Here is a 15,522-nt window from a genome sequence, read left to right as displayed (position 1 = left end):
CAAGACCTCTTCCTACTCTTCAGTTAGACAGTTATGAAGATGATGCAAGATTCATATGGAAAGGAAGAATGTATTTATAAAAAAAATACTTTGGGGCTCGTCAAGAGAATTGATTTCTCCAGCAACAAATTAAATGGAGAGATTCCAAGTGAAATCAGTGATCTTGCTGTGTTGGTTTCTTTAAACCTGTCGAGAAACCATTTAACAGTCTAAATACCTCCAGAGATTGGAAAGTTGCAGTTGCTAGATTCTCTTGATAAGAGTTGTTTTATTTTCACCTCTCTGTTTATTTTCGAGGGCTGCTATTTGCACACCCTTTTTTTTCTTTTTGCACACCCTTTTGTAAAAAATAAATCAAAAATCAAAAGAAAAGACACACTCACCCCTTACCCAACACACCCCTGAAAAAAACAAAAAACACACCCTTGGTCGGAAAAAAAAAAACACCCGAACGCAGCCCTCCCTCCACCAAGCCCCAGCCCCATCGCACCCTCCCTCCAGCCCCGACCCAGCCCACCTCCTTCCCCTCCACCCAGCCCGACCTCCTCCCTCCCCTCCACCAAGCCCCAGCCCCGTCGCACCCTCCCTCCAGCCCCGACCCAGCCCACCTCCTTCCCCTTCACCCAGCTCGACCTCCTCCCTCCCCTCCACCAAGCGCCAGCCCCGTCGCACCCTCCCTCCAGCCCCGACCTAGCCCACCTCCTTCCCCTCCACCCAGCCCGACCTCCTCCCTCCCCTCCACCCATCCCCGGTCCCATCGCACCCCCTCCCACCCAACCCCGTCGCACCCTCCCTCTAGCCTCGACCCACCCGGCCACCTCCCTCTAGGTTCGGCGGATATATGCCGAATGGTTTGTGGGTGTTCGGCGGGTGGCTGTCGAACGGTTTGTGGGTGTTCGACAGGTGGCTGTCGAATGGTTTGTGGGTGTTCGGTGGGTGGCTGCCGAAGGAAACTCAAATTTTTGGCAAACCAGTGCCGAACGATGGAGAAAGCAGAGAGAGAAAGGGAGGGAGGGAGGAGAGAAGAGGAGGAGGTTGGGGGCTTCGTGGGTGCTGCTTGTGGTGGTCGGGTGAGGGAGGGAGGGGGCTGGGTGGGTGGGTCGGGGCTGGAGGGAAGGTGCGACGGGGTTGGAGCTTGGTGGAGGGAGGGCTGCGTGGGTGGGTGTGGTTAGTGGCTGCGTGGGTGGGTGTGGTCGGGTGAGGGAGATGAAGGGAGGTGTGTGTGGTTGGGTGAGGGAGATGAATGGGGGGTCTGTGTGGCTGGGTGTGTGTTTTTTTTTTGTCTGTTGATGGGGTGTGCAAAAGAGAAAAAATGGTGTTGGTTTTTGGGTGTGAGAAGGATAAATGTGTCTTTTTAAAAAAAAAAAAATTTTTTTTAATAAAAGGGTGTGCAAAAAGAAAAAAAAGGGTGTGCAAATAGCAGCCCTCTTATTTTTTCACCCATATTTTAATGAAAAAAATAATGATAAATTAATTTTTTTATAAAATGACCTCTAAGGACTTGGTTAAAAAAAAAAAAAGGAATAAATCTACTCTACGGCCTACTCCTCTCTACTCATCCACCTCCTTACAATGACCTAAACTTCATAAACCCAACAAAAATTTTCTCTTCTTTTCTCATATTATTATTTCTTTGATTATACTATTTTTGGGTGATGGACAATTAAATTGATGTTAGAGAGAATTAACCTAGTGAAAAAGTAAACAAAACAATCCTTTTTGTGAGATGCTTTCAATTCTTTATTTTTTTATTTTTTTTATTTTTTTTAGTAGGACCTCATTTTCAATTCATCTGGGTGAGGAATGGATCGGACTTGATCTTATTTAGCACATCTTGGTCATGGTTGCTTGGATATGCAAGCCTGGACATGTATAAATAAATAATATTTATTTCATTTTTAATTTTTTATTATTAATAGGCATGAGAAAAATTAAGAAGAGGGAGTACTGTAATTCGTAAAGACAAAGTTGTATCCTTCATTCCTTTCCTTTGTCTAGAACAGAGGACAAAAATTGGATCCATCGCCACATCATTTGCAAGTAGTCTGCAGACATAAAAACAAAACTATAATAGGGAATAATAAAGGGTGAAAGAGTACAAAGTAATTAGCTCTAATTTTTTCGTGTATATTTTGGCCAAAAATAAATAAATTTTGTGTATATACTATCAAACATAATGACAATGATGCATATTATTTTATGCTAATATTGAACTAGGCATGTCAGCATCATGGGATACACCTTGTAGAATATGAGATATTTGATCAATGATGTCATATATAACTGGAGAGATTTTGGACCAAATAAATTAAGAAAAAAAATGGGTGGGTGGGTGGGTGGGAAAATAGTTAAGGGGGGTGGGAAGAGTGCTTATATATTAATCGGTGTTTCAGTTAGTATATCAAAGGGTATTATAGAAATAATGAATGGTGTGAATAGTGTTTTAATTTTTTTTTAATTTAATAAAGGTATAAAAATAAGGTTGGTGGAAAAATAGGACAAGGGAGTGAGAATATTAGCGCTCTATATTAAAGATCCTTTATCCTTAGACCTTAGTGAAGAAACCAAAGTCGATCACATATTCAATTAAATAAAAAGAAATTAAACCCTAGTGTCTCACTGATAATACATTAAAAAAAAAAATTACTTAGAAATAAACTCAAAAGGTATACATGACTTTGGGTAAAACCAGAGGGTTTTTGGCTTTCAATTTAAATCCATTTTGATTGATGCCACGTTGGATTGCTTTCCTTTTATAGGTTTTGATGAGTCACCCTTTTACTCAATAGTCCCATATTGCCCATATGTTTTCAAATGGTAAATTTCAATGTTGAATTAATGAATACCATATTTTAAGCAATTGTCAATTAACAATTATGATTATAACAATTAAATTTTTTCAATTTCAAGTTATAATTTTGAATTTTGAATTTTGAACTTTCTTAAATAATGGTTGTGTGTCATCACTTTTCAAAGGCGTATTTGTATCTTTTTCTCAGAACTTCTATTAACAAGGTAAATAGAATTGTCATCCTTCTTCTTCAATCGTCTTCTTATTCTTTCTTCTTGTTGCACTTGCATCTTCCATTTTTTTTTGTCCTGATTTAGAGTTATAATTTTCTCCTTCTTTATAATTATGTCTCATTCTTGTTCTTACCTTTATTAATTTTAACCTGAGCAAAAGGTATCTTCTCCTTCTTTCATCTTTTTCTTTATACCTGAGCCAAATGTATCATCTTCTTATTTATTTGACCTGATCTAGAGATTTATTATTCTTCTATCCTTTTTTGCCTATGTTAGAGGTGATGATACTTAATTTATACTTTTGAGTTTATATATATATACCTATTTTGGGTTGGGATACCTTTGGTTTATATACCTCATGAGAAGGTTGAATTTTTAGTGGAGTTGAATATATAGTTTAGATGGCTATTTGGAGTGTGTTAGGTGATGTTCTTTAGATACTTGATGAAAAGTGATGAATTTTTTGTCGATTTGTATACCTTATGGGGAGGTTGAGAAAAAATAATAATGGTTTAAGACTTTAAGGTTGGAGATTGGGTGAGTTTGTATACGGGGATATTCAGTGGCAGATCCAAGAATGTATTCACATGGGGGCAAGATGAAAAAATATCAAACTTCTCATTTTCTCCTTAACAAATCAGAGGTGAGAAAAAATAACTTTAAAGTCTTGAAATATAAACTAAAAACCCTCAACCAACTCCAACTTAACCATATGTGGTTGCCAAATTTTAGATGGAGCTCTTAATAAATTTGAGGGGGAAAGATGTGACAAAAGTACCAATGATACAATGCACACAATGTCAGCAACAATGATAGGTTACATTAATATCCAACATTTATAAGGTATTAAGGTCTAGGCATTTCTTCAAATTCCTGAACGATAATTGTTCCACTTTTGTATTTATTGCTTCTTTAAACAACAAACTCATATAACTTTGTGTTGATCAAAACAAAACTCTTCTTACAAAATCAGTTTCCTAGCATTTCTATGTACAAACACGTTGCCCCCAATTTGAAGGTTCAAACTAACATTTATGGGGTCAAGAATATTGTAAGATCAAAGGAAAGAATTTTTAGCTTATGGGTCAATTGACCACTGTTGCTCCTATGTAGATCTGCCCTTGGGGATATATATTACACAAGTAAAGGCTTTGTTACCTATAGATTAGGTAATGAAATTAATACAGTTATGCTTGTTTTATGGTGTATAGTTGCATTGTATGACTATGTAAAAGGGAAACTTCATTAAATATACATTTTAAATACAACTCTTACTTTTTTTTATCTTTTCCAGCCAACTCTTACTTTTTTTTTACTCTTTGGCCACTTTTGAGACCAAATTACATATTATGTTAACACAATTTTTCAAAATTTTCACCAAGAAATCAAACAATTTTTCAAAATTTCTCCCACAAACCCCCATCTCTCTCTCTAAACCCCGATCTTCTGTGAGGACCATCGAACACATAAGCTGAATACTCTCTCTCTCTCTCTCTCTCTCTCTCTCTCTCTCTCTCTCTCTCTCATATCCATGATTCCTTCACTATTATATGGGTGCAGGTTGAGTTCGAGTACCTGCCTCTATACACCATCTATGACCTGGGTCTTACCACTTGGAGCCCGCTTGCTTTTGGTGTGCTCACTGGAAAATATAACAAGGGAAATATACCACCTAATGCCTTTGGGTTACTCTCGATTTCTCAAGGGTTGCAGTGGGTTCCTTCCAAAATTCCCAAACAGAGCGCTCTATGGTGTTTTTTTTTTTTTTTATCAATTTATTCTTGTATCAATATATATATATATATGAGACTGAATTTGTGGGTTTGCTTAAATGAGTTCTCAATTTTGCAAATCTAAGTTCTTTGTGTAGTAGATCTGGGGTTCTCAATTCATGTATAATAAATGGATAATTTTGGGTTTGGTTGTTGATTTATATGGGTTTTAAATCTTAATTTCTCTTTATTTTATTGTTCCAAATATGAAATTTTGATCTGGGTTTGTTGTTCCAGATATGAAAATTTGACATGGGTTTGTTGTTTCAGATCTGAAATTTTGACATGGGTTTGTTGTTTCAGATCTGAAATTTGATTGTCGACGACAAATAGTCGACACATGGTGCTATAACCACTTTAGATAGTGCTGCAACTAGTTCATCATATGAGTTATTTATACTTACACCCCCTGAAGTTTATTGTCTTTTCACATAAACCCTCTAAGGTTTCAAAAATTACATATACACCTCCTGAGGTTTTAAAACTGTTGCATATAATCCCCTGCAAAAGAAAACAATAAATAAATAAAGAGAAAAAATATTTGTATTGAGGTTGGACCTTACACCTTGAGTAATCTTATTAGGTCATTTCACCCCCTTAGCATGTCTTTTTTCATACTTTCTCATCATTTTTCGTTTCGCTGTAGGGGGTTATGTGCAACAGTTTTGAAACCTCAGGGGGTGTATGTTTAATTTTTGATACCCTAAGGGCTGTATATAAAAAGACGATAAACCTCAGGGGATGTAAGTGTAAATAACTCTTCATCACATTTTTTTCTTTTTTACATTTTTGTTAAAATCAATTTTTTTGTCGACCATGTGGCGACAAAAAGGGCATTTTTGTCTCAAAAGTGGCCAAAGAGTAAAAAAAGTAAGAGTTGTATTTAAAAGGTATATTTAATGAAATTTTCCTATGTAAAAATATGATGATTATATAGCTTCGAAATAGGTTCGAATTTGTGTTGACATTATTACTTTTTTATTTTTTTAAATTTTGGAGGCTTACTTTGTGTTCATTTTTCTCTATCTATATAATAGGTAAATTATACATATATATTTGGTGTTTAACGTGCTCATGATAGTTGTTGTGTATTTGAGATAATATAGATGCGTCATAAAATATTAGGAAATAAAAAAAAATTTAAAAATTTAAAATTAAAAGTAATAAATGCCTAAATTTATGAATTCTTAATTGATTTCCATTATATATTTACCCTAAGGAGTAAAATAGACATACAAAATTAAGAAATGGGCCTAAATCAAAAACAAAAAACCCTTGGGTTAAATCTAATAGTCATTCTACTGTTTGGGTTTAAATTTAAAAGAGTGATTATATTCTCAACCCTATATCATATTTCCCCACCCACGTTATTTTTACACCCCCATTAAAAATATAAAAACACTTGATCTTCTTACCTCTCATTATTCCTACAGTATATACCCAATTTGATATACCAACTCAAACACCCACCTACTAAACACTCTTCCCACCCCCCTTAATTATCATCCCACCCATGCACCTATTTTTTTTCATAATTTTTCTTTCCTCTATAAACCCTAGTTCTTCACAAAAACTCAAAATCAATGATACTATTTGGTTTATGCCTATACATCTATTAAAATGTATGATTATTCTATACCATACTTTTTAATTTTTTTATATTTATGGTTTTAAATCAAGAATATTTAGGACTTTTGACAACCTAGATTTTGGTCGTCATATCATCTAAGTTTGTATTGTATGATTTTATGTTCAGTAATCAAATGATTAATGATATAAGAAAATGAGAAAAAGATTATAGGGTTTATGGAGTTTAAGTCATTGTAGGGAGGTGAGTGAGTAGAGAATGAGTGGGTAGAGTAGATTTATTTATTTAGTCAAGTCCTTAGAAGTCATTTTACAAAAGGATAAATTTTTTATTATTAATTTTATTAAAATATGCATAGGTGAGAAAATAAGACAATGGGGTGAAAATATAACTACTCAATCTAAAAAACTCAAACAAAAAACTCAAACCCTAAACTCTGAATGTTTGATTTCTTCTGCCACATTTTTATGTACCAATTTAGAAGAAATTACATACATCACTCAACATTTTAACTTGATAATCAAAGCAGTTTATTTTTTAAGTCTCTATATAAGTATCATCTTTACAAAATATTAAATAAATCAAAAACTATTAAAACATCTAATTGTAGTTGACTAAATTAAGAGACGAATATAGTAATTCACTAAACACTTGAAATGATAACCCTTTAATCAAATGGTGAAACGATTTCTGATTTTTTTAATTTTTTACAAAAATAATTCTTTAACCATGACTTAAAAAGTAGATGATTTTGATCATCAAATTACAAAACGAAATAAGTACAAGTCGTACCTCATTGTGCTAAAATGAAGATATATATTTGTGTCGAGAGGATATAAGCAAATTAGTATAATTGATCACTAGCTATGAAGCATATATCGTTTCGATTGGAATATAAATAACTTGAATTAATCAAGAACAATATAAAGATAAATCTCCTCGGAAACCAATGCGTCAGTGGTGGAAGGGACATAGCTAGCTAGAGTGGTCCACCCTTTACCATTTGGCATTTTGAGAACTTGAGTATCGTACTATAATAAATATGACTTTTTGGTCTCATAAGAATCCGTCTGCAATATTTCTTGAGCGGCCCCATGGGTTGTATAAACATTTTGTTTTGAGCAGGTCACTAGCTAGTAAGTAAGAGTTCGATTCCTTGGCACAAACTTGTCAGCATGATTAAGCTCTAGTTTTTCAATTCATATATATATTCTTTCCACTTTCCACTTGCTGAGATCATTTTTTAGTTTGATATAGATTGTTAATTCATTCTCCAAGTTTTTTGAAATTTAGTGATTGATTAATATGGTTCTAACAAGTCTGGGTTGGAAACTTCTATTCCCTAATCCCTTATTATATATGTTTATATATATATATATATGTAGGAGTGCTCTAAAACTAACTGGTTAGTAAATTAATACGAAGTTAACCGTGCTTTTGGGACTACCACATAACTAATCTCATAATCCGAACCGTCAATTATTTAGGTCATACTTCAAAAATCATCATTGCAAAAAATCAACTGAATCGGAAATTATGTAGTCATCTAATTCAGATCAAATAAATAGACGATCAGTGTTTTCGATAAAAGCATAAAAATAGTTGTTGTTATAATCAAATAACTAAATAACTTTCGATTTTGGAGATTTTTTACAGGGATGATCTTTGAAGTAGGGCCTAAAAAATAGACGGTTCGGATTTTAAGATTACATTGTGCAGTGGGCCCAACAAGATAGTTAGTTTTATATTAACTTACTAACAAGTTAGTTTTAGAGCATTCTTGTATATTATATATATACATTGTTAATATATATATATATATATTAACAATATGTAAGTACTTTATGAAAAAGAAAACAAAAACAATGTGTATATGTATATATATAATTTAGTACCTCAACTTTACATGTTAAGAAATTTTAAGAAATATTAAAAAAATTTAAAAAATATTAAGAAATTTTTTTATTCAAAATTTTTTTAAAATATTATTATTTTTAAAATTTGAGAAAAAGATGAAAATATCCCTGCCACGTCAGCAAATAACGGTTTATTTGACAGAAAAACTAACGGATGTACTATTTTGACACAAAATAAAAGTTGAGATACTTTTTTACAAGTTTTCAAAATTGGGGTACTAAGTTGAAACAACATGTAAAATTGAGATACTAAATTGTAATTTACTATATATATATATATATATATATACACTATTACCTTGTACCTATATATATATTTGCAATAAATTAAAAAAGGCTTCCAAATGACGAAGATAAATTCTGTGAACGATCTCTGACAAATGGAAATTAATCTTAAGCATGAGAATATTAATTCCAGATATTTTGAACTAGCTAATCGTATCACATTAGTACTGATTTCGAAAGTAAATCACTGAACATATATGGTACGTACGTATGCCCAAAGAACCAAGGCCAAAGAAATTTCATTAACATTACCATAATTGCTTAATATATATATAATTAAATTCCAAGTAGTTAATAATTTCCTCTTTATTTCTCAATGCCTTCTGCATGCTTGAGATATAAATTGAACAAGTAATTAAACACATATATATGGACTGAAGTTGAAGCCAAATCAATGTCCTGGTACATACAGAACACAGCTAGTGGGGGTAGCCTAACATATTTTAATGTCCATGGGACTAAAATCCAACGGCTTGTATCCCAATTTTGGTTATATACTCGGTGTTAGGGTTTCATTTTGTCTCTACTCTCCCTCCTTAGCCCATCCCCTATTTAACCCATTACTCCAATTTGCTTCCACATCAACTCAACATCATCATCATCTATATCTTAAATGTTACTACAAGTACAACCATGGCTGACCTTGGCCTTCTCTACTTGACCGAACTCCAAAAATTGGCTCTATCACAGCAACAAAATCAACTAAACCCTAACTTGTCCCCAAGTCCCTGGATGTGGAACCCTAAGCAAGCTCATCAAGAAGAGGAGTCATGGGAAGTGAGAGCCTTTGCAGAAGACACTGCCAATGCCATGGGAACCACATGGCCTCCAAGGTCTTACACTTGCACATTTTGCCGGAGGGAATTCCGGTCCGCCCAAGCCCTCGGCGGCCACATGAACGTGCACCGCCGCGACCGTGCCCGGCTCCACCAAGCACACCCAAATAATCCGGCAGCGGTCTCATCCTCCACTTCCTCATTGATAATCTCAACTCAAGAATTTGTCACTGCAAATGGGGGATTGTGCCTTGTTTACCAATTGCCAAGCCCTAATATCGGTGCTGCAGCTGCCTTCATGACTACTCCCACAAGTGCTTTCAACTCTTCATGTGCTGAGTCATCATCACCTTCAGCTCTTCTTTCTATGTTACCCAGTAATCCACCTGACTACTTAATGAGCTTCCCAGTTGTGCCACAGAGAAGTACCAATTCTTCATCCCATTGCCACTCAAACAGATCATTAGCTGAGAAACCCTCAACATCTGGTAATGATCACAATGACAATGAAGAGCTTGATTTAGAGCTTAGGCTTGGGCATGGTCCAACACTACCATCTTGACCAACAACAAATTAAGGATTATATGCACATTTTGTGTCTGCGCCCAGATCTGCATATATATGCTATTAATTTTCTGTTGGAGGAAGAAAGGGTGTGCCAGTGCCACACATATCATTGATGTGTAAGATACATTACTAGCTACTCTAGATAGCTAGCTTTCATAGAGATACCTGTTTCAGATGTTTTTTTATTTTCTTTTTAATTTATTATTTTCATGGTTGGTTTTATGAGTTTGTGTGTGGGATATATTGAAGATGGAAATGGATCGAAGACAGAGAGGAAACCATATATATATAAAAGGCATATTTTTATGATAAATTGAAAGAAAAAGAAGGTTAATTAATTAATTTATATAATAATTAGGGCTTTGTGAGTGATGGAGTATTGAGTTAGATAAAGGTTGCAGTGCAGTGTCATTTTCTGTTACAGATTTCTAAGAAAAGGCTATTTGAATGTGATTCGCTCCACTTGTTTCCACAAACTACAAGAATGCCACTGACACAAAAACTCAATATTCAAATTAAAGCATTAAGAACAAAATCTGCAGCAGGCTAGGGGATCATTAAGGGTAGTAAGCTTATGATCCGCTTCAGCATTACCTTCATTGATCGAATATATGAGACTTTAATTAAATGCCATTGTTTCCCAGATCGAAGATCACTAAAACTTGCAGTACGTACGTGCTTTTAACAAGACTATGAATGTACTAAACTGCTAACTAAAGACAATCTTCTTCACAATTTCTATACAAGTTGCACATGCATTCTATGTGTATAGACTGAAAAGGCCTATGGCCGGTCCGAACAATAATTATAAAACTGCATGAAACTCAATCACGGTATACTTATATTAATAGGGTATACAATTAATAATATTCATTCATATTATGATATGTTAAATTGATTATACTATTGTGATGGTGTATCGGATACACAAGATCGAATAATTTCTACCAAAGTTGTTTATTATTAATTATGAGCGGCATTTCACTTGCACCACCCAAGAATGATCGATCTTAGACTTCAGCTAATTAATTATCTTTTAATAATAAAAGATGATGTCTAGTGTTCTCTTATTCAAGAATCAAGATCGTACACTCTTCTTAAAAGATTGGGGTGCATTAATTTCGCCCTTTAACCCTTCTAATAAGATCTTTTAATAACACCTTTGTGGCTGTTAGAGGCTATTGCTAAAAATTTGGATGTTCATAATGCATCTAACAATTGTTACCAAACTAATATCAAATTTTAATTATAGTAAAATATTAAATATTCTATGGAAAGTGTTCGAGTTTACTTTTTGAAAATAGAAGAGAGAATGTATTATTTATTTATTTTTTTTTAACCATAGAGAGAATGTATTAATATGAGAAATACTAGCTACTTTCTTCATTTTCTAGCTACCTAATTGTTCGACCTTTTTTATTATTATTTTCATTTTTTTGTAATTATTATGAAATAAACATACAATTTTGATAACAGTTAAATTCATCATATATTTATTTGATAACAATTACATAACCAAATAATTTTCGATTTGGTTTTTTTTTTTTTTTTTGACAGAGATAGATGCTTTTTAAAGACTTATATATATAAAAATAACCAATTTCAATCGTGAGACTACACTGCAAAATTAGAGTGATAAGATATCTGAAGTCGAAATAAAAGATAGCTAGCATTCCTCTTTTTATATTTAATTTTGACTAGATTCTAATAAATGCTTATGGATGGTGTAATTAATTCATAAACTTTTTTTTTTTTTTTTTATAACTGAGAGTGTCTTGGACCAACTTTCGCGCACTAGACTAATCCCTTGTACCGGTCAAAGGCAGACAATCCACGCCGGGCCTAGGGGATTCACAAAGAATTTTACCTTCCTTGATGTATGGCTCCAAGAGTTGAACTAGAGACTCGAACTCGGGTAATTCATAAACTTATGGTATAGTGATTAAAGCATATATATGCATTTACGTATAGATAGGTACATTATTAAGTATATTAATATGTCTTTAGTGTACTTTCATATATGTTTTTTTTTTTTTGAGGAAATACTTTCGTATATGTTCATAATTTATTTATAATATACTTAGTAATATGTACCTACAAATCATAATGTACCTATGTATATGTAATAAAGTCACATGACTACAGTTAAATCAATGCGCAAAAGCTGGCCTGGGACACCCTTGATTACAAAAAAAAAAAAGTCAATTTAACACTTGGGTGCCGCTATTTGGACCCAAATTTTTTATCAGTATCTAGATCCAACACAGTACTCTTTATATAAACCTTCAATTTAAAAAAATTTTAAAATTTATTAGTACACCCAACATTTTTTTCTAAACGTACTATCCTTACTGAAACCTAACTAAACCCAATATCACACCCAATAATTTCTACTTACATGTACTATACCCAACAAACACACCTAACCCCAACACCATCACCACCACCGGTACCTCCTATACCTAACACCATCACTACCACGTCCCAACCCCAACACCATGTACACCGGCCAACACCATCACTCCCTCCCAACCCCAACACCATCACCACCGAAAATCACCATCAACAGCAGCCACTACCCACCAGCCGCCGCCACTCAATGAAGAGAAAGAAAGGGAGAGAGAGAGAGAGAGAGAGAGAGAGAGAGAGAGAGAGAGAGAGAGTCAAAATTCTCAAAAAAAATTTGGCGGTCAAATCCATTTTAAATTAATTTCAGAATATTGCAATTGAAGAATATATCTTTTCTCTTCCATTGGTGTCGATCTGTTTCATCTTACCATTGTTAGAAGATCGAAGAAATAAATTGGAAGGTTTGTTCGATTGCAATTGAGACTGGGTGAATGAAATTTACAATGTTTGTCCTTAACAGTTAATTCACATTAGAATAAAATTAGTAATTAACATTTCATTAAATTGTTGGGACTACTGATAAAAAAATTGGGTTCGAAGAGCGGCACCCTTTTTATTTATGCTACTATTAATTTGAAGGTATCTAATGATTAGTCTGATGCAGTTCCACCACTGCATCAAACCGGCCAGTCAATTGATGAGCAAGGAGCAATAGTGGTCGGTTGACCCCACGAATTCAAACCTCTTCCCCTAAGAGGTAATAGTATGAGGCAACTACTTTTCATGTGTGCTCTATCTCCCGTTTGGCTTTGCATTTTCCGGGGGAAAAGGGAATGTGAAATTCAATTTCCTGTGTTTGATAATCCTGAGAAGTAAACCAGAAGTTACATTTTTATTCTCAATCCCATGTTTGGGTTGTGCAGGAATTGGTAATGAAAAGTGTCAGTTTTCCAATTATACCCTCATTTATTATTTATTTAAGGAATGAAGATATGTGACATTTTTTTTTAATGAAACATGAATGTATGTAACATAATGCTATATCTCCTTCGTGAACGTTGTAACTAATTTTTTTACAATACCTAACTATGAATTCTCTTTTGCTTCTCAAATTATAAAAAAAAAAAAAAAAAAAAACTATGAATTCTCTTTTGGGCAATAAAATTTGGCATGACAAAAAGGAAATAGACGTTGGGTTTTGGGTGTGAAGAAGAAAAAACGTTGGCGTTTAGAAAAAAAAATAAATAAAAAAGGAATAAAAGAACGTGAAACAACATTAGATTTAGTTTTGTCCGAAAATGAAGCAATAAATGTTTTTCCAAGAAGAGGAAAACAAAACCCAAGTTGAAGCAATGGTTTCATTTCCCCCCCCCCCCCCCAATAAGGGCATCAAATTTCCTTGGGTCAGGAATTGATTTCATTTCCTTGTACTTATCAAACGTGGGAATGAAATTGATTTCTCATTCTTAATCCTCCAAAAATTGAACCAAACGGGTCGAAATGTGAAGGTAATTTTTTCACTAACTGACCTACGTAAAACGACGTGGTTTTGAACAGTATCACTAAAAAACAAATTAAACCAACAAAATACACACCCACCCACCCACCCCAGTACACCACCCAACCCTGCAGCCCTATTTCTTTACCCTTTCTCTAACTCCACTTCAGTCTCCAATCTTTCATACATCTCGCTCTTACGAGAAAAACTTTTCTAATCCGCCATTGAACTGATGGTGTTAAAAGATGACCAATCAAAGATAATAATAAGAATAAACTACACTCATTGTTAAGTGTAAACTCAGCCACCTTCACTCGGTGAAATGTCACCGGCAGGACTGCAACAATAATATTATAAACTTTCTCATAAATTTGGTGAAATGACACAATGTTTTATTGGTGAAAGACTAGTACGTATACATGAAAAGTGATAGTCCAACCGAGCTAGCAAGCAAGACATGGCCTGCAGTACTTGTAACTTTAACAAAAACTAGCTATACCTTTTCAGAAACTCAGATTTTTCCCTTTTGCCAAAACAAAGCAAACATTCCCGCCCCAGCCTAGCTAACTCAACCCAGTAAATGGTTACTATATTGATGTGTCTTCATTAATTGGCTGCCTACCTAGAGTAGTAATTATTGATGTGGTCCATATCTAAGTGTAAGACTGATCCACCTATTATACAATGGTTCAGAAATAGGCTAGCTAGGTGTAGCTAAAAGCCTAAAAGCCAGGGACGAATCATAGTAGGGGGCTGGACGTGCTCCAGCACCCCCTAAATTTTTTTTTATTTTTAAAAAGCTATGTATCTATTACAGCCCAGCCCAGCCCAATTAAAAAAATACAAAATATCACCCACTCACCCATCACTCCCAGCAACAAGCATATTTTCATTTCAGCAAGAGCAAACACATTTTCTTTTCTCTTGTATTTGCATTGCTTGTTGTATTGTTTTGTTGTTGGTTTTGAGTCTATATTTTTGTATAGATATGGATTTTTAGGAGTGTGGCTCACTATATCTCCTCTAAGTAAATGTATCTTTTTTATTTATTAATAAAATTTTTTTCTAGTACCGTCGAAGTTTTTTTAGTTTAGCCCCCCTGACTTCTAAATCCTGGCTCCGTCCCTGCTAAAAGCCTCATGTGCTTTGTGAGTGATGGAGTACGTATTGAGTTAGATAAAGGTTGCAGTGCAGTGTCATTTTCTATTACAGATTTCTGAGTAAAGGGTCTGCAAGTGTCTCTGGGCATACATTTCCGTGGGGATAATTTCTCTCACTTCAAGGCTATTTGAATGTGATTCGCTCCTCTTTTTTCCACAAACTTCAAGAATGCCACTGACCCAAAAAATTAATTTTCAAATTGATTAAGTATTAAGAACAAAATCTGCAGCAGGCTAGCTAGGAAATCATTAAGATTAGTAAGCTTATGATACGATTCAGCATTACCTTCATTGAATATATGAGACTTTAATTAAATGCCATTGTTTCCCAGAAGATCACTAATACTTTAATTCAGACTTCAGCTAATTAATTATCTTTTAATAATATATAAAAGATGATGTGTAGTGTTCTCTTATTCAAGAATCAATACGGTACACTCTTCTTATTAATTTTGCCCTTGTAACCCTTCTTATAAAATTATTCCTCGAAGAGGGGCCTTTCTGGCTGTTAGAGGCTATTGCTAAAAATTTGGATGTTCTTATGTATCTAACAATTGCCACCAAACTAATATCAAACTTAATTAATC

General features: G+C 34.2%; 1 protein-coding gene across 1 annotated transcript; it reads left to right on the top strand.

The window, feature by feature from the left end:
- Positions 1 to 9,218: 9,218 nt before the first annotated feature.
- On the top strand, positions 9,219 to 9,923 carry LOC147291412 (uncharacterized). The gene has a single exon (XM_086238578.1). It carries the CDS (start codon positions 9,219 to 9,221, stop codon positions 9,921 to 9,923), a length of 705 nt encoding a protein of 234 aa, XP_086094704.1.
- Positions 9,924 to 15,522: the final 5,599 nt, after the last annotated feature.

This window comes from Dryas octopetala, chromosome 3 (assembly GCF_963921425.1).
Source record: "Dryas octopetala chromosome 3, drDryOcto1.1, whole genome shotgun sequence".
NCBI lineage: Eukaryota > Viridiplantae > Streptophyta > Magnoliopsida > Rosales > Rosaceae > Dryas > Dryas octopetala.
The sequence above is the reverse complement of the archived record's forward strand: the minus strand, read 5'-3'. Positions and strand labels throughout refer to the sequence as shown.